The 19,874-nt window shown below is 34.9% G+C and overlaps 1 protein-coding gene across 2 annotated transcripts in view; it reads left to right on the plus strand.

Moving 5' to 3' along the window:
• The window catches only part of CSMD1 (CUB and Sushi multiple domains 1), a 1,074,724-nt gene that overhangs the window by 891,292 nt on the left and 163,558 nt on the right, over positions 1 to 19,874 (plus strand). For both annotated transcript variants that reach the window (XM_064707609.1, XM_064707608.1), the window contains exons 24-28: positions 1,046 to 1,237; positions 6,677 to 6,803; positions 8,574 to 8,776; positions 17,089 to 17,280; positions 19,386 to 19,524. In XM_064707609.1, the coding sequence (XP_064563679.1) occupies positions 1,046 to 1,237; positions 6,677 to 6,803; positions 8,574 to 8,776; positions 17,089 to 17,280; positions 19,386 to 19,524 (853 nt within the window). The remainder of the gene's footprint in view (positions 1 to 1,045; positions 1,238 to 6,676; positions 6,804 to 8,573; positions 8,777 to 17,088; positions 17,281 to 19,385; positions 19,525 to 19,874) is intronic.

Genomic DNA, 19,874 nt, shown 5'->3' on the forward strand with positions numbered 1-19,874 from the left:
AAGGACACCTTCTACTAGAACTGGTTGTTCAAAGCCACATCCAGCATGGCCTTGAATACTTCCAGGGAAGGGGTATCCACAACTTCCCTGAGGAACCTCGTGTAGAGAATGCACTGAAACCAGAAAACTGAAGACCAACAGCCTGATTCATAACCACTTATACAAGCTGTTCAGTAAAATAAGGACAGAAAAATGGAAAATATTTGTGGAGTCAGAATTACTTCTTTGGTTTGGGGACATAGCAGCAATAAAGAAGAATCCGCTATGAAGAAGAATTTGGAGTTTAAAAAGATGAATTTGGAACCACTCTTTATATTATTCCAGGAACAGGAACTGAAGGCAAAAGAAGAGATATAGAATGCATCTTCACATTTTAGCAATGCCATATGAAGACCATCAAGACAGCAATGCATAAAATATGGAAAGAGTTGTAGGTGCTCAGAGCAGATCTGCTCATTCCATGGATCACAGAGGGAGATATTTATCCCACTTAGCATGTTAATAGGCCAGAAAGGAGCATGCAAATTGAAAATGAGTGTGGGAATACTTCCTTTCAGCAGACATGAAACTGAAGCCATGCTATCTTGAGACAAGGATGGATGAAGTAGCCCTTGCACATGCTTCCTGAGTTATCACTGTGGTCTCTTGATGTCATTACGGAGATTAGGTGAGGAGGTGAAGCTGCTTCTTGGTGCCAAAACCAGGATTGATTAATATTTCCTTCCCACTGGATAAAAAAGAATGAAATATAGAAGTGGAATAAATGAATTAACTTCTCACCAATCGATTTTAGAATAATATAGATAAGATGCTTTCTTCAATAAGCAAATGTCATAATCAAATGTCAAGTTAATAATTAGTTCCTAGTCTTTCAGTTTCTGATTTACCCAAATTATATACCATTTATCTTTGGTCACTGTGAATACATCTAATGTCATTGAATCATGAGAATATAATTTCCATCAGAATCAGATTCATTGTTATTATATTTTATTTGGTATTTATATCTCCATGTCTTTTCTTCTTTCCCCATTTCTGTTTGCAGGTTTTGACCTAGTAAAGTGTGAAGATCCTGGCATACCAAATTATGGTTACAAGATACGAGATGAAGGACATTTTATAGACACTGTCATTTTATACAGCTGTAATCCTGGCTATACAATGCATGGTAGTAGCATTATGACCTGCTTAAGTGGAGATCGAAGAGTTTGGGACAAACCTTTGCCTACTTGCATAGGTAATATGGATTGTGAGAGTGTTCTGGTATGATTGGTCCGGTGGTTCAAGAAAAAAGCCAAATATTCTGTCTTTGTATACTTCATGAGATGATAATGGTGCAAATATATTTTAAATTCCAAGTAAAGATTTAATATGGACATGTAAGTTTAACATCTCTAAAAAAGGTGGCTTGCTGTTAATGGTTTTGAGACTACTGGAAAACACATTTTTCTATGGAGCAGCCTTTGATGGAAGACTACTGTTCTGATGAAGCCCTGAGTCTGATATACTATCACAGGCGGTGGTATTGTCTAAACACTTCATAAACTAAGAAAGCCCCCTCATAAAGCAAATAAGGTTGTGGGCTTTTTTTCCTTATCTATTTTCATCAGATATTATTTCTGCACCTCATTCTTATGAACTTTTTTCCTAAGTTTCATCACAGATTGCTGTATTTTTTTATCCGTGTGCTCTGGAGTCCTTGTTACTGTGCTAAGATACTCCATCTGTCAAAGCCTTGAGGTAGACCTTCCCTGGAAATATCACATCTTCAAGTGCCTAAAACTTTGCTTCATTACCACCAACATAAATGTTAAACAGAGAATTACTAGCCAACGTGGAGAATAACTGAACACCAGTATAGCTGTTATCCATTGTACCTTTACTAGGCAGTTTGCATCCTCTAGTTTTGCTTTCCAGTCCAGAAATTGCCAATGACTTCCTGACTTCAATTTTCACATGGAGCTCCCATGAATTTTTATTCTGTGTGTCCTCTGGTACTTAGTTTTTGCCTCTGCTGCCTGCTGCTGGCGGGTCACTAACTGCTTTCAGCACTCACCTCACCTACAGGATCTCTGCTTGTTGCCTTTCTCCCATTTTGGAGGCTACGTCCTCCATTCCAGGACCTCTTTCCTGCTGAACACATTCACAAAACTGTAGTCTACAAAAGAGCAAGCTCCTTCCTTTCAAAAGTTCAGCTTAAGCAGAAGGTAAGTGTCAGAAAAACATCAGTGAACAGCATTTCTGCTGTCTTAGTAGAGGTTATTTTCCCCACTTGATTCTAGAACTTTATCTGTAAGTTTTCTTCTACATATATGAGAGGTTAAAGCAACTATTCAGTCTTGATTTAAAGACTTTTCAAAGCTCTTTATGCATTCAAATCCTCATGCTCCTCAGTTTAATTGGTTAGCTTCCTTTTCCTCCAAGTTTGCCCTTTTGTAGAGAAGATCCATAATTAGTCCTACTTTTGCCTATTTCTCCATGTAATTTAAATGAAGTCATTTCTATAAGGTCATTTTCTGCAATTTTTTTTGAGCTTGTCTTCACTACCAAGACTTAGAATCATCTCTAAAATACTTGCTGGTTTCAAGTCTATTAGGTGAATAAATCCAAACATCTACCTATTTCCTTTTCTTTGTATGATGATTTGTCTTCTAATTGATATGTGGGATGTTAAAATTTTTAACATATGTCATGGTTTGAGCCTGGCACAGAGCCAGTGCCCCCATGAAAATGCCCTCACCCTGGTGTCTGCTGTGAGATGTGACCAGGAATAAGCAAAACAGGCTCCAGCTTAAACATAAAGAACACTTTATTACCTAAACTACAGGAAAATAGGGAAAAACTATAAGGAAAAGGAAAAAAAAAAAAAATTGAAAACCTTACAAAAAAAAACACTTTCCTCCTCCCCACTACCTGAATTTCCCAATCCGATACATTCTCCCAAATCACCAACTGCCCAGCCTGGCACCACACTTTAGTATACTCAAACTTCAGTTCATGAAGAGGAGAGGAGTCCTTCTTGTTCCATAGGCTTCCCCTGGAAACACGCTGAAACCTCTGTGCTTCCAATGTCACTCGGCACCGCCCGGAAAAAGTCCTTTTGCCGCTTGTGACATCTTCCTTCCATGCCCAGTGCTCTCACCACCGTGCATGGACCAGAGCTGCTTTTAGGGTTGTCTTTCAAGGATGCCTTGTCTCACTCCAAAAAGGCACAGTCTCTGCTTTGGGACATCTGTCCCCCCCATATTTTTCCAACCCCCTGGGGCCGAGGGGTCCTCACGATGAACCCTCCTGGTTCTGAGCCACTGCTTCCCCCCAAGTGCAGTCTCTGTGTCACAGGAACAAACTGAGTCCATGGCCACAAGAAAAGTCCAGCCAAAAGGCCACTCCAAGCATCTCTCTCTTCACTCAGCCAGTCTTCTCTACGTCCTTCGGGCCAGGTCCTTGTTTCATCTTATCTCTTATCTCCCTTCTTAGTCAGCTCCGAGGAGGATCAGCATTCTTGCAAGGCCCCAATCATGAAAGAAAGGGGTTAAAAAGTGCAGTCTCTGCCTGTCTCAGAACGACGATACTCCCACACGCGCTGCTGCTGCGGCCGGCCGGGCTGCACCCTTCTCCCCCCTTTCTCCTCCTGGGCCGGCTGCTATCACATTCCGTCTCGCCGACTCTCCCTCTCTCTCTCCTGGGGGGGGGAATGTCTGCCCGATGTCTCTTGGGGCTCCTCCACCCTTCCATCCTTGAGGGCCTTCTCACCCCCATCTCTGTCCAGGCCCAGGCCTACCGCATGGCTGCCCCTCCCCCGCCCAGCAGCAGCGGCTGGACAGGGGAGGGAGATCTGACCTCTTCTCCTCGACGTCCCAAGAGAGCCTCCCAGGGCCAGAGCTCTGCTTTTTAACCCCTGTGTATTCTCGGAGGTGTGTCCAAACCCCACTGGCTACACCAGGTGCCAGTATCAAACTCTCGAACATCCATTGGTTTGACCACAGCATCCCAGAATTCCCACTTCTTCCTGGTCAAACCACCACAACATATAACAATAGAAATAGTAGTAATTAAAAAAAAATATTGTATATTCCAATCTGACCTGGAGGAAACTAGGGAACCTTGCATTACTAGATTTGGTTTCTGTATTTTATTTACAATCTTTTGAAATAATTTATTCCAGAATATCTTGAGAATCTTATTTCATGTCTAAGTGAAATTATGTCTGGCAATCAATAGAATAATCTGTTTTATTTTGGTATTCTGAGAGAGATTTTGGTCTTCTTTTCGGTCTGTTCGACCAAAAGGTATCTTTCTATGTGCTTTTATCTCTCTACATATATTTTTAATTACTGTCCTTGTTCCTCTTCTTAAAATAAAATTTGGGGATTGCATAAATTCTGTATAAACTACCTCTTTTCATTTCTACTTTAAATATCTTCTGGACCATTAATTAGTTCCACAAGAAATCAAATGTTCACGATTCTGTCTTAAAATCTTTAAAAGTGTTTTCTTCTAAACAGTCTCTTACAGTCTGTAATCTTCATTAAATTATGGGGAGTTTGTACTGTTCTGTGCACAGGAAATCTTGAAAATCACAGGAAGATCCCTGAAAACTCAGTTATAAATCGGCAGAATATTTCAGTCTTGCTTCCCTCCCCCATTAGACTTATAAGATCTAGTCTTCCATCAGTTTTATCTTTTGTTATCACATTTTTAGCTTTTTCTACTTTGATTTGAATGATTTGTTTTTCTTCCTCTTTCTGAGGTTGTCATGAAGTTCCAAACATCTCTTCCTTTCTTAGAAACATTTTCTAAAAATCTTTGTTTGTGGAGATGCATTATTTTTTCTCGCAGACTAGATCAGATTTTGATATTTGCTGTTCTCTTCGGTCACATTTATATTTTTCTTTGTATTAACTATCATTTCAGTCTCATTGACAAAAGAAATCAAGCATATGCATAGACATATTCCACACATTCTACACTTAGTAATTTTTAGCCATAAACAGTTATATTGGTCTTAACATTCATTTTCATTTTTTCTAAGTTCTAAACCTTAATGAAGAAAGCCAGTGAATTATTTTAATTCCTCCTCTAGAAACTTTCAGAAACATTGAAGTCACTGCCATTAGTTATAGTATAAGTGTTTATATAGTACATTCTTTGAGGTGCTGATTATACAGTGTGCTCATTTGTACATATTGGAATATAAATTTTTGAATTATTTTTATAATTACTTATGAAAGTTTACTTTTTATCTACTCCTAAAATGGATTTTTTAAAATATATTAAATACATGATGCATCATCCCAAATTTTATGATGTATTTTTTTCCTAAGTGAGCCTTCTCAGAATTTTAAATCAAGTATGTTAATTAGTTTGAGTTTAAATTTTGGGTTCACTTAGTTTAATTTAGTTCTTTGGTAAACACAGTACTGTATCAGTAATTTCTTGTCTGTAGTTATCTACCACAGTGATTATTGCAATCCAAACTTTCTTGTATAATGGAAATTAATTGAAATCATAAAAGAAGGTTACATGTGATGAAATTTTGCACTTAAGTTTCTTTCTGCTGTGGTTCTGTATATCAAATGTAGTGTTTTGAGGGATCAAACCAGCAGGATAAATGAGAAATCAGTCACTTTATTTCCTCTATGGTAATTTCTCCTCACGGTAGCAGCTTGGTTGTGAGCAGTGGCTCAGTGGCATGTACAAATATTAATATTTGTGAGGAATATTGCTGATAGATTATTTGGTCCAACTACCATGTTTTTTCTATCATCTCTGTCTTACTATGCTTACTGTACAGCTGTGTTTGAATGAATCCCCGTGGTAGGTTTTTTTAATAACCTCTAAAGCAACTCTATAAATGTAGTAGAAATTCAGGTACATCACATAACTGAAGAATCACTGGTCCTTTTTGGTTTAGTGGAAATGATTGTTACACAGTTCTCTTTCATTAGGGTGTGTCTTTACACTGGCCAGACTACAGAATGATGCCCTAAACAAGCAACATAAGAATAAGTTGATTATGGATGCTTAGCATTGCCATTGGTCTCTCCACAAAAACAGCATTGATAATAAAAGTGTTTTAAACCAGATGCCACATACTATCAAGTTGTAGCTTTCTGATTTACTCTCTTGATCTGCAAGCATATGGCATTTAAATTTTTAAATACTGAAGGAAATTGCTAGGCAATACCTACTGCTTTTTGGTGTAATTAAACCTGAAGCTTCACAGAAGCAACTTGAAAGCATTACACTAAAATCATTTTGACATTACAGCAAAATAGAAAGCTATTTTAATTATAACATTCAATGCTGCAAAGTTTGAATTCAAACATTCATTGTTAGAAAAGCTAAGCGCGTTAGATGGGCAATTTCTGAAACATTTTTCTCTCTTGCTAATGCTAAATTGTGCTTTTGTAGTCTCAGTACATATTGAACCTCTCTGGTCAGTTAAGTAACCTAATCACAGTTTTATGGTTTATTTCTTTATAACAAGGTAGGTGTGAGATCATTGTGTTCATTTTTATCTTATGTACATGTCCTGGTTTATATATATGTCTCCTACATCAGAAGTATTAGGTCATTCTGTTAAGTTTTTAGAAAACACAGAGATGTGGAATGGATGGAAAATGGAAGTGCTAATTACTAAAGTCTCATTAGAAATTTCCTCCTCACTTTGCAGCTGAGTGTGGTGGTCGAATTCATGCTGCCACATCAGGGCGCATTTTGTCCCCTGGTTACCCAGCACCATATGACAACAATCTTCATTGCACTTGGATTATTGAAGCAGATCCAGGAAAGACAATAAGGTACATGCCTAATTTCAGTATTTATGGTGGAATTCAGTATGATATAAATTTTTTGTCATTCTCATATTTTTCTACACAAGCTGCTTTTCACTGGCATAGTCAAGGTATCCTTCTATAAGGTGCTGCATCAATCAGGTGTTGCTTGCCTGTTCAGGCATAAAGTCCCTGGATATGGGGCAAGATAAGCAGCATTCAAGGCACATTTGAGTATTGCCTCACCCAAAAGTTGTCTTTTGCATCAGGGCAACACCAAATTCCACAAACAAATGCCAGAATATGTTAATTAGTAGTATTAAACAGCTTACATAAGGGTGCACACGAACCTCAGGAATCTGCATAATAAAACAATTCTCATTAATCATAAGGAGAAAAAGAATGTTGCATTCCCTCATCCTCTCCACAAGATAGCTCTGCCAGCACAGCAAGGCCATCAGTGCCAGGGCAAAGCACAGACCCATTATTTGAATTAACATGTTCCCAAATTCGGCAAAATGAAGAGTTAATCAGTGAAACCAACAAACTCCATGACCCGCACAGGAACTTGACACCTAGTTACTACCATAGCTATAGAACCTTCATGCAAAACTATGGTTATCTCAAGACCCACATTGGTCCCTGAAAAAGCCTTTAGTGCGTAGACATTTTCCCTCATCAGCAGGATGGGGTGGGGAGAAAATAACATGAGAAAATAAACTTGCGAAAATAAAACTCAATTTAATCAAGCAAAAGTCCATTCATGGAAGCAGAAGAAAACAGAAGATTTATTCTCTACTTCCTATCAGTATGTGGTGGCCATCCACCTCTTCAGGAGCAGGCCCTCAGTATGTGTAGCTCTGGAAGACAAACATAGTCACAGAATATTTTGATTTAAAAGGGACTCAGAGGCAAAACAATATAATTAAATGACAAATGAATTATTCAGTGGAAGATTTCCCCCCTCTTTTTTTGTAATCCTGTTTCACTAAGCCAAATATTGAATTTACACTGTCATGGGCATCATTTTTGTTTAAATAAAAATTTTCAAATTAATGATTTCCAGTAAAGGATGAATAAGATGGAGAAATGTCAACACACAACTACTTGAAAAAAAGACATTTTGATATTTACCTATTCGAGTTCTTTGGCTCTAAGAATGTAAACATTCAGGACTTAGAGACAATGCAGATTTTTGACTTACAAGATAACATTTGTGAACATCTTAATAAATATAATTCTTCACCTGAAGATAAATATAGATTATTTTATTATTATACAGTTTTCTATTTTATGAATTTTAGCAAAAATCCGATCTATTATATTTTTCCCTTTTTATGCATAGGAAAGGAAATGCCATGCTGACAGGACTTCTTGTGCTATGTGTTCTACTGTCTATACCTGCTACAATTTTTTAGTTGCATATAATTCAAGCAAAGCAGCATTCTTGCTGTCCTCATTTGAATAAAAAGACTAAACCTTTGATGAAATCATAGTTTGTATATCATAAAACATTTAACTTAAAAAAAAAGATAATTTATAGGCTTATAAGTTAAGTCTTGAGGATTTATGCCCTGTAATAACATTTTCTGTCATTCAGACATTTATAAAACAGAACTGCATGACTCTTACAAGATTAGCTTGTTCAACAAGAAAAAATAATAACTCTGCTGGATTACCAGATCTTTTTCAATCATAAACACCATCTTAAAACTACAGTTTTGGAATGATTGTTTGGAGTTTCATGCAATTGTGTTCAACAAGTAATGCTCAGTACTTTTACTTTTTTCTTTGCAGTCTGCATTTTATTGTTTTTGATACTGAGGTTGCTCATGACATCTTGAAGGTATGGGATGGGCCTGTTGAGAGCAGCATACTTCTCAAAGAGTGGAGTGGCTCGGCTCTTCCAGAGGATATTCACAGCACTTTCAACTCCTTAACATTACAATTTGACAGTGATTTCTTCATCAGCAAATCGGGCTTCTCCATTCAGTTTTCAAGTATGTAAAGATTTTTCTTCTCCCCAGTATAATAATTTTATATTTATATACATTATTCCTATACTTACTAAGTCTTTCTCAACTCTTTTTCAACTTCCTCTGTCTTTAGAAGAAAAGAAATTATGTTATTTTAATTATGTTATGTGTTTATGCAAATGGCTAAAACTAGGGAGAATTTTTGGATTTACTTTGAATGTTTTAGGTTTTTTATTCCTTGTTTTCCACAGCAACCACATACTTAGCATTATCCAATTAACAGTACTTAACAAGTCAAAATGGGTCTGTACATACAGAACTATTCTTCTGCACCAGTAATCTTAAATATTCCCCCCAGTGTCACCTAACAATGTATTATTTCATGTTTAGTGTTTTTGTTGGTTGGATTTTTTTTTCTCAAAACATTGACTGCATGATGCATGATTTTTATGACCTAAACATTCTTTGTATTATCAAGATAAAGAATACAAGACACTTTACCTTATTAAAAAACACTTAAAATTTACTATTAAACTAATCAAATTGATCTTTAGGTATAAAGTGAAAGCTACTCTGTTAATAGAGACGTTATGATCAATATTATACAAGAGATCAATATTTTAAAACTGGTTATGTGGAGTTTTTCCATATTATTTTGACCTCAAAACGGGCTAGGACACAGAACATATCTTTGTCTTTGCATCCTTATATGCCTAGATATAATATGTGTATTTCTCATCAATACATGGGAAAATTAGGAATTAATGTGTGTGAGTAGAAGTATTTACACACATTAATCCATATAATCCATAGAAGATGTCATTTAGAAGTAAGGGGTCCTAATCAAATTTCAGTCATTATTAGTTGCATGAAGGTGTAAACTTGGGGTTTTCCTAGTCTCTGATTCTCTAATGCATTTTACATTTACCTATTTACCTATTTACTTAATTTTCCCGTATTTTTCTGAAGGCTGTATCTGCCTCCCCCAAAACAGTCTTTCAATCATCAGCCTTAAAAAACTAGTTAAAAGTATGCAAAATGAATTAAAGACAAAGGGCAGAATAAATGTTTCTAAAGTTTCTCACCAGCGTGCTATATAATATGCTGCTTTTCATTTTTTTCTTTTTGAAAAAACAAGATAAGTTTTACATTTTTGGAAATGAGTGGTTTTTCTTGTTAGGATTAGCAAGCACATTTAAGGTTGCATTTTATGAAAATAAATTTATGCCCCGATTTTGAAAGGTCAGAAATGTTTAAGCTGTTTGGTTTATCAACCATTCCTTGAACTTCAGTGGCAATAGGAGTGAGTAGAAGACAATTTAAAGCTATAATACAGAATAACTGATTTTCCTGTCCTAGTGCATTAACTGATGGATGCACTGAGTGATCGTGCTGACAGTTGCAGAGTATGTTTTACTGGAATTAATTGGAGTTACTGATGAAGAATTGAGAGCTCAAGTATAGGGAAAATAGTTTAATTTACTGTGCTTGACAAGTGGAATGTGTTACTAATTTTTTACTTGTAAGGAGTAAAAAATAAGATTTAAGGAATATATTAAAGTAAATGTTTATTTATTTAATCTAAAAATCAGTCTAGTATATTTAATCTTCTTGAGGCAATGAGAAGACCACTGTGGCCTTGACCTGTAAAGGATTTAAAGTAATTAAACTATTGCTAAGTGGGAATCTTTACATGCGTTAGTATTCATCATGTGTTTAAACTGTCAGACAGTTTATAGCAAAGCTGCACAGAATATTGACATTTCAGTACTTTAGTGGCTTGTAACTCTAAATAAAAGATTTCTGACTTGGTGAAACTTTCTTTTTGGCAATTGCAGAAGATGTAGACATTTTGTTCTATGTAGAAGATGTAGACAAGTTCTATGAAGGCATATTGGGAAGTTTTTTATCTTTGTATCATGTGAAGGATTTTCGAGTGTTGCACCTGTTAATGACTATTTCATTTAACTCTTAATTATAATTGAAGAAGTAAATTTCAGGTTCAGATTTGCACCGAATTGGAAAACCTGTAGTAATACAGCTTCTCTACTGGATTATGCAATTGGAATGAATGTCTACATCCATAACAGCCATTTATGGGATCAGATAAAGGATATACATTTCAGAATATCAGGCCAAATGAGCAACTTAAAACGTTAAAGTGCTAATTTTCATCTGGAGAATTTGTTTCACTGTGCTGTGAATGTGCTAATTACTCTCTATACTTTGTGCTCTAGAATGTCATAACTGTGTCTGACTAAAAAAGGGGTGCTGTGAAAGGGTAATGTAAGGTAGATTAGAAAATATCACCTATGAATTACTTACTGCTGATTGTAAATGTAATTAGAGGTATTTTTTTAATGAAAAAAATATAATTGGCTGAATCTTGCAAAATGTTTGAATGTTAAAATTCTCTGTCTTGCCCACTCAGCTCAGCATGTAGAACATGAGGACGTGAACTGACAGGAGTGATTATGTTAATTGTAATCAGTCTAATGCTTTTCATTAAAACCTAATTACCATTTAGTTGTGCATAAAAGGACAAAAAAAATGAAGTTCAGTGTGCAAAACTGACGCTTACTCTGGGGGTTAAATAAATTTAAGCTGTGCATTACAAGTCAGGGATGTCCACCAGCTCCTTCTGGCAAAAAGGTATAGGCAGATTTGGTTTTTGACTTTATTACAAATAAAGTTACTGGCAGCAAAACTACTTTCATAGGTTGACCATTAAAAAGTGCTGTCTAACCAACCTTAATTCTATCCTACTTATCTCAGGTAAATGGGATAAATTTCTATCTGATGTTTCCTTTTTCTTCTTATCAACTACAGGTCTAGATACACTAACAGTAATTTTCAAACTTTTGAATGTTTAAGGGCAGATGAAATGAATCCTATCTGCCTTTTCAGAGGTGTCTAGATTCCTTTGAGATGCCACAAAGTATCCTGGCTAGTCTCCATCTGCCACTGCAGAAGGTTACACAAGCATACACAAGTCCTCTCTCTTATCTTCCAGTCTTGTGTTGATATATTGGATATGATAAGGTACCTGAAATGAGACTGGTCACCTATGTTGAAATAGATAAATCTTGCCATGAATGTTTCATCTCTGTCTACTCTAGACTACTGACAGCCCTTGGATCCCATGCTGAGGGGTCAATTGCTTTTATTGACCTGAAATTTATTTTATTGAGTATTTTTATTTCTAACTGTGTAATTTTTTTACTTGATATTTAGCAGAAACAATAAAAGTGACAGATGATAGGATCAGTACTGGCAGTTTCTAGTCATATTGTCATTCTTGCAGGTTCTAATAGCTTTAGTTTAGCTATTACAGCCTGTAAGAATGACAATATTACTAATATTGTCTACCCTTTAGCTAGTATTAGTTCTGCCCTTACAGTCTATCCTTTTTTTCTTCAGCTAAATTCTCAGCTGTTGTAACTTAAGAGAATTGTATCTTTTTCTTCAACTAAATGATTAATTTATAGTTCTTTATGTGATTTTCTAGATTTTGCTCCTCAAGTCAAATAATACATCAAAGGATTTTATTCACACTCTCTTAAAATTGAAAAAAACCCCAAAACCTGGCTTTTCTAGAGTCAGACCTGTCTATGTAAATTTTCTATGCCTGTTCCTGGTTCTGGAGTATTGTAAATTTCTCTTAGTTATGGTATTGTGTAAGCATACAGTTTAATTAAAAATGTGCCTATCTCTGCTTTCATACAAGCAAAGATCTGATTTGTATTTTGTTTGTGTAAAACAACAGTCAAGATGTTAATTAAGGAGCAAAACACTTTTTCTCAATTTATTTTAATATTTCTGTCTTATTAGAAGAACTTTGGACACTCATATTATTAAAAGCAAAGACACAACACCAAGCCATTTGTGTAGTTGGTTTAGTCCACTTTTCATTTTTCTGTTGTTTGCTTATTTTCTCAACATTTTAAAACTTTGCTCTTCAAGTATATGCAGAGAGAAGCAGTGATGTCTAAAGATGTCTAAGTCTTTAAATTAACAACACAAGTCACCAATTATGATAATACAAGTAAGCAACTTACACTAATTGTAATTACAACAATTATTTGGAAATTATTCTGTCAGATGTTGACACATCTGTTGACAACTTATTTCCTCTGGCAAAAACTTAACTATCAGCTATTTGGATATTCCTAATGGCACTGGGCTTAATATGACAAATCTGCTTAAGCAATGATTTCTACTTTTGTCTAGCTTTGCAATTCCATTTGATCATTTGTTTGGTAGCACCAACTTTTACAGTAACTGTGTCACCCATCTAGAACTTAATACTGTTGTCTCGAAAATTATTCCTTTACTGTTGAAATATCTTTTAATCACTGGCTTAATGGCCTAACTTGCCACACTTAAGTAGTATAAATATTTCCATGACAGAGCCTTCATTGCTAGAATTCATCATGTAAGTGTTCCAGATTGATTCACAATTAAATTTTTGGGGAAAAGGAGCTAGCACAAATATATCTTTTAAAGGAATTCACAATAAATAATGCAGAATCACGTATCTGCCTTACTAACTAAATAAATTGAGTTCAATAAAAATTAAATCCATTAAGACAACCCTTGTTAAACAAAAATAAAAGGACACAAGACACAAGAATTCAAACCTTTTCAAGTCTGTAACCTAATAGTTTCACAGTGCAGTGTCTTTTGCTGTCTGATAAATGTTGCGTTTCATGTTCACAATAACATGGTGATGAAAACATGGTAATGAAACTGTCACTGCACTCCTATCCATCATCTAATCCATGCATGGCCTGGGGAAGGCATCCTCAGCCTGACTGAGTGTAGCAGTTCTTCATTTGGTTCCTGTGGAACTAAGCAAAAATGAATCTTTTAGATTAGTTTCGTGGTTAACTCTAAACTTATGAGCTTTTGTACTCCAGACTTTATTAAAGAGGCTGCATTGGCATTTGGGTTTCTTTTTTCTTTACATTCTTAGACAATACATGACATTTAAATATGTTGTTGATGCTAATTTGCACAATACTTAGTCCGTACATTTACATATGTTATGTGAGTTACGTTTTGGAGAACACACACTATTGTTTCATGATGTTAGTCTGAAATCACTGCAAATCCATGAACATCTCAACTTTGATAAGAAAAATTCCTTTTCAAGCTTATTATTGTGCAAACATAATGCACTAAAAAAGAGAGGCGTGTGCAATTTAAAAGCCTGGAAAAGTCTAAATTGTTTTTATAACCATGTGGACTAGAAATAAAATGGTGTTTGTAGCACAACACTACAGCAAATGGCTTGTATGATTGTTACCACAACCCTAGTGAAAAGTATAGGGATGAAGGTGATGTTTTTATTTCCTTAAGGTACAAGAGAATACCAGCTAAAAATGATGTAAAAAATAGATTAGGCAAAAATCTAACATTTTGCTCGCAGATCTGCAGGCCTGCAAGTATAGTATCATATTCTCAAAAGCAGTCTCCTACTGATTTTCAGTTCAATTTTAAAACAACTTTGAAATATAATTTGAGGACCAAATACAAAATAAAATCTTAAATTTGATTGTGAAAGATTCTTAAATTAGAATCAGGGAGGCTTAACACAGTGGCTGTCTACATATGGAGGTCTGAAAATTCCTTGGCAATCTGTGGTTTTCTCAGCTGTCTATTCTTCTGGAACCTACCTCTGAGTTCCATTTTTAATGTACACAGAAGCTTGTTCTGCTCTGAGCAGATGAGACATTAAGAGATGGAAATCTGTACAGAGAATTACTCTATAACCCACTGAGTATCATCTAGGCTTAAGGCTTAAAGCACATATGCAAGAGCTGAGAAGCAGCAATTACTTATTTTCCAGCTTAGTGACATTCACGTCTTGTCTCTTGGCTACCCCATTTTAGGAACCTAATTTTTCTCAGTCATTTTTTAAAAGTCTAACTATGTAATTTACTTTGATTTTGTGTCCTTGAGCTTAAAAAATAGTTATTGCTTTCCTTGCTTTACAGTGTGTGTGTTTTACTTGTTAAATGTTATAAAAGAAGAGCAGCGACAAAAAGCTGGTGATTTTTAATTTCTGGATTACTTATAAATGCATATGACCTCTATACCCTTCAGATATTTGCAAAATACCAAATGAAGAAATATCAGACTTGTAATTTTCATGCAGTTACAGAATCTCTTGGGATTCTTGAGAAGTAAAACAACTTGGAAAGGAGACAAGTTAAAAAGTTGACAGTCTGTCTAAATGCTCACTTTACTAGATGGCACATCAGTGCTTAAATGCTTGGTGCTCTATTTAATTAGGATCAAGTGTATTTGGTGCAATAAAAAGGTTGTTGGCTTCAAATACGTCAAATAACTTCCGAGGCTGCAAGGCCAAAAGTGTAAAGAATATTTTGGTGTTTAATAAATATCTGCGATAATTTTTAAAATTTAGAACTTTGTATATGAGAAATGGAGATTAACAGTGAAATTATTATTAGAAGGCATTTGTCCTTTTTAATTGATGGATACTTGACACAGTTAAAATGGAGAAAGTGTTTTCTGAGATATTATATATCATAGCCTTTTAAGAAGAAAATTAATCTATTCAGAGATATGTTAAAAAATTACAGCAATTAATAGCAGAGATTGGCTTCTGCTCATTTTTTTGGAAGAACTGCAAGTCTTTAACAGATGTGCACTAGAGCAATCCATTGTTCAGAGCTGCTGTTGTCTGTCACATCAGGAAAAACTTCTCTGAGGTTGTGACCATGCTTTCATTCCCTTGTGGCCAAACGTACTTTTAGTAAACTGCACTCCTATGGGGTGTCACATAAGTTGTCAGAGTGGTGCCTGGGGAATCCTTGCACGGTACTCATTAGTAGTGACAGCTATTACTTTAATTCCTAGGGGAAAAAGTTTACCACAGTTAAAAACCTGCCATGTCTTTTACTTCATTTACATATAGGAGTGATCCAAAGTATGAGATCTATTGTTTTGAAATGGAATCAAGAACAAAAAACTGTGAATAATAAAATGATAAACAAAGTTTCTTTGTTTCTTAGTGTTTCAAAGTGTTAATTATAATAATCCATGAATTCTCCCATAAAGATGTTCTACAATTTCTGGGATTTATCTGCGACCACCAATACACTAGAACATGGATAAATCCACTTTAACACCTGTTGGTTGTTTCTTCTTTTACTCTTTTTTTTTCAACCTTTCTCTCTTCTAAAAATTTACAACACAGGGAGAAAAAAAATCTAAAATTTTTTCCAGTTGCACATCCTGGTAGTTGTTTCAAATTGGCAAACGTTTAGCTGCTCTTGCTGTTTCTTATAGTGGTGTACTCTTTTGGTATGAACAGAAGGAGTAGATGCAGCAGTTAATTCAGCAAATGAATTATTATGGACAGGAAGATTGCATACAGGTGGTAAACACAGTACCATTCATGGCAACTGTGACATAACTGGATTTATGACTTCTTATTTTGGTTTTTGTTCACAGTTGTAGTCAGTTCTTTGAAAAAAGGTGTTTGGGTAAGGAGTGATAGGAAACAGTGCAATTCAGTAGGGACATTAGTCTCAAGAGATGGACCTTCTTTCCTATGGAAGACTGCAAAGTTTATTGTAACTCAGGATCTCAATACCTGAAGCCATTAGTAGAGAACCCAAAGGCAGAAGAGACCTGACATCTTCCAGAAATCTGCATTAGATGTGGATCTGTGTATCCACTTTCTGAGTGATTATTTGCATTAAGTTGTACTGATTGCTTTGCTTAGTTTAACATTGCTTTTTAAATAATATAGTCTTTTAGAAAGTAAAATCCATATCCAGCTACTGAAGACTGATCATAAGTGAGGTATTTTTTGCTAAGATTCAGTTTAAATTATCTCTAAGAAAGTTGTTTCTTGTCCCTGAAATGAAAACTTCAAGACTGCATAAACTGCCGTTTGATTTATTCAGATGGGTATGGAGGATTTGCATGCTGCAGGATAGTAGGACTATAGAACAATATTATTTATAACATTATACTTACCCTATTGTGCAAAAGGTATCAAAATTCTTTTGATAACCAGAATATTAAAGAGAGAAAAGGAGTTATTAGTTCTTTTGATGTGCTAACTGGACAAAATCAGTCCATATTTTACACTAAAGACACTGGCAGGAAGTCAACATAATCATGATGTATCTCAGTGGGCAGATTTTTGTAAAAGTAAAGAAACAAAATACCTTCCTGCATTACCTGAAGAGTAAATAATACTGCCTCTGGTTGGAATACTAATGTGAACCTATTGTGCATTTGATTGTGCAGGGTAAATATCTACACCTTACATCTCTTCTTTCATCATTCCCTTGCAGCTTCCATTGCATCAACTTGTAATGATCCTGGGACTCCACAGAATGGCACTAGATATGGAGACAGCAGGGAACCTGGAGACACCACCACCTTCCAGTGTGACCCGGGCTATCAGCTGCAAGGGCAGGCTAAAATTACGTGTGTGCAACTGAATAACCGGTTCTTTTGGCAACCTGATCCCCCCACATGCATAGGTATTAAGATGAGATGTTAGTCTCTGTTTAGGACTGATACAGATCAGATTTCTTGTTCAATTACTGGGCTTATGGTGCTCGTGCTGGAGTGATGATATCTGCAGAGCTCAGTTATTTTGTACTTAAAGACAACGTCAGTCTTGTTCTCCTGATTAACAGTATTTTTTGGTTATGATTTTCTTACTTTATTCTTAAACTCCATAAAAGTTTAAAAATTACAAAATCTAATAAAAATAAATAAACAGAAGCGGTGATTTGGATAAAAATATTCATGTTGAAATGATTACATTAAAATGTTCTTCTACATAATAGTTTGGTTACATAAACTAGGGATCCATTATTTATTCCCAAAATATTTTTATATATATAATATTTATATATATATTTCTGAGTTATCTTACAGACTAAGTACACATCATGTGCAGCACCTTGGAAGATGGATACTTATTGGTAAAAGTAGATGCAGAGGAGGGGATCCAAGAGACAATGCTGTTGAAAGAAATTAGCTATATTTCCATAGCACCAGGAGAGGGTGGATACATAACACTAGATTGTGTAAAGGTTTCCCTGAGGTTCTTGCCAGTAGACAATAATTGCAGGCTTAGAAGTTTTGCTGAATTGTATTTTTAAGGTCATTAATGTAGATTTTCTAGGAGTAATCAACATCTGCAATTTTTTTTCTGCTAGGCATAGTATTTTTTTAAATCCTTGTTATTTTGTTGCCTACTGATTTATAACTAAATGAAGACTTACTTTAGCAATGCTGAATTCCAGATAGAATATTACTGGAAGAAACATGTTATTTCTTTCTATAAGGCATTTTGGACTGACACTTTCCAAAATAGCATATCCTTAATAACATATCCTTAAACAACTGCAGTCCCTCTGTTTCTCTGAAGTAAAACTACTGTGAAGGATTCAAGGATAGTATTTCTGACTCCATGTTATTTAACAGAATTGGAGAAGCCTGTAATCAGCATAATATCATCTGGATACCTTGTGTGCAGTGTACAAAGCAGTATGAAAATGCTTACTAAATATATTGGGATCATTCACAAAGTAAATATCGAAAGAAAAAAGTTAAAATAATGTATATGGTATCTAAATTGAGAAGATTAATATTTTTATTTCAAATAGCAATTGTAATCACTCCATGTTTCTTTACAATCTAGTACAAAACCCCAATAAAACAAACCTAAAAGAAAGAAGGAAATAAGACAGAAATAAAGGGAGAAAAAAAATATATACATAATTACTGTTATTCTTCCATACACTCAAGGTGACTTTGAAGCAGAAAGCAGATTAAAGTAATCATTAGTGTAGACATGACAATAGTAGAAACCTTAAGACTTCTGTAAAACCATTATTTCTCATTTTAAAATTTTCATAAAGTCCTTTACTTTAGTATGCTGACTTATAAATGGAATAGCCTGAGAAGAAATCTCTTTAAAATGTTTAATGTAAATTCCAAATCCTTAGTACCAACTGTTTTGCACTATCAATGTGTTTTTCTTAGTTTGTTTGACTTGGTGATGTAGATGCAGCCTGTCATGACTACTTTACTTTTTTGTTAGATGTACTTTTGTTAGACTTTGTGGATGTGATTATTATCTATGAGAGTAGGATTCCTTATCTGTTTAGAAGTTCAATTCATGGTAACAAAATAAATGTATTTGATTTTTGATTTGGGAAATATCTTTTAGAAAGTGAATCAAATTGGTTTCTGCAACATCTTTGGTCAATAGAAACTGCAACCTGAGTCCTACTATTGAACTTTCCCAGTTTTTAAAGTATCTTCAGTACATAAAAAAATTTAAGCATGATAGAGACAGGATTAATAGCAAAAATATACAGGACTTCCTATTTAACTTCTGATTTTTATTCCTTTAGAAGAATTTCTTCCTTTACCGCTTTTGCATATGAACAGAGAGAATTTTTTGGAGGAAAATTGAACACTTTTTGCTAACAGGAAGTGGGAAAGTTCTGTATTTAAAAAAATATTAATTTTGGTAAATGTATAAGTAATTTTCTTCTACTTAAAAGCTAATATGTGCTTGTGAATTTAACGTGTGACTATATTCCTATTTCTTTTTGCATTGTGACAGCTGCATGTGGTGGAAACCTGACAGGCCCAGCAGGAGTTATTCTATCGCCTAACTATCCACAGCCTTATCCTCCTGGGAAAGAGTGTGACTGGAGAATAAAAGTAAACCCTGACTTTGTCATTGCCTTGATATTCAAAAGGTACCATTTCTCTATGAATGCCTTTGTTTTAAAGGGTTTCAAATGTCAAATCTAAAAATGGCAATATTTATAATTCCTTAAAGCTTCTAATTAAATTCCCTGTCTATGTCCTGGAGCATATATCTAATATGTGCTATATCATTGATTCCAAATAATGTAAAAGAAAGATATACAGCCATATGGTACATTTGCTATCCAATATGTTCCTGAAAAACAAAGCTTTCTGTGACATATCAAATAAAAATCATTTAAAGACCATATTAGTTTGTAGAAGTTCTTGATTTAGGCTATTGTAACTAATAGTTGAGACTGAAAGAATGGTTGGAAATTCAAGATGTAAGTCAGTTTTT

This window comes from Zonotrichia leucophrys, chromosome 3, assembly GCF_028769735.1.
Source record: "Zonotrichia leucophrys gambelii isolate GWCS_2022_RI chromosome 3, RI_Zleu_2.0, whole genome shotgun sequence".
In the NCBI taxonomy this organism is placed as follows: Eukaryota; Metazoa; Chordata; class Aves; order Passeriformes; family Passerellidae; genus Zonotrichia; species Zonotrichia leucophrys.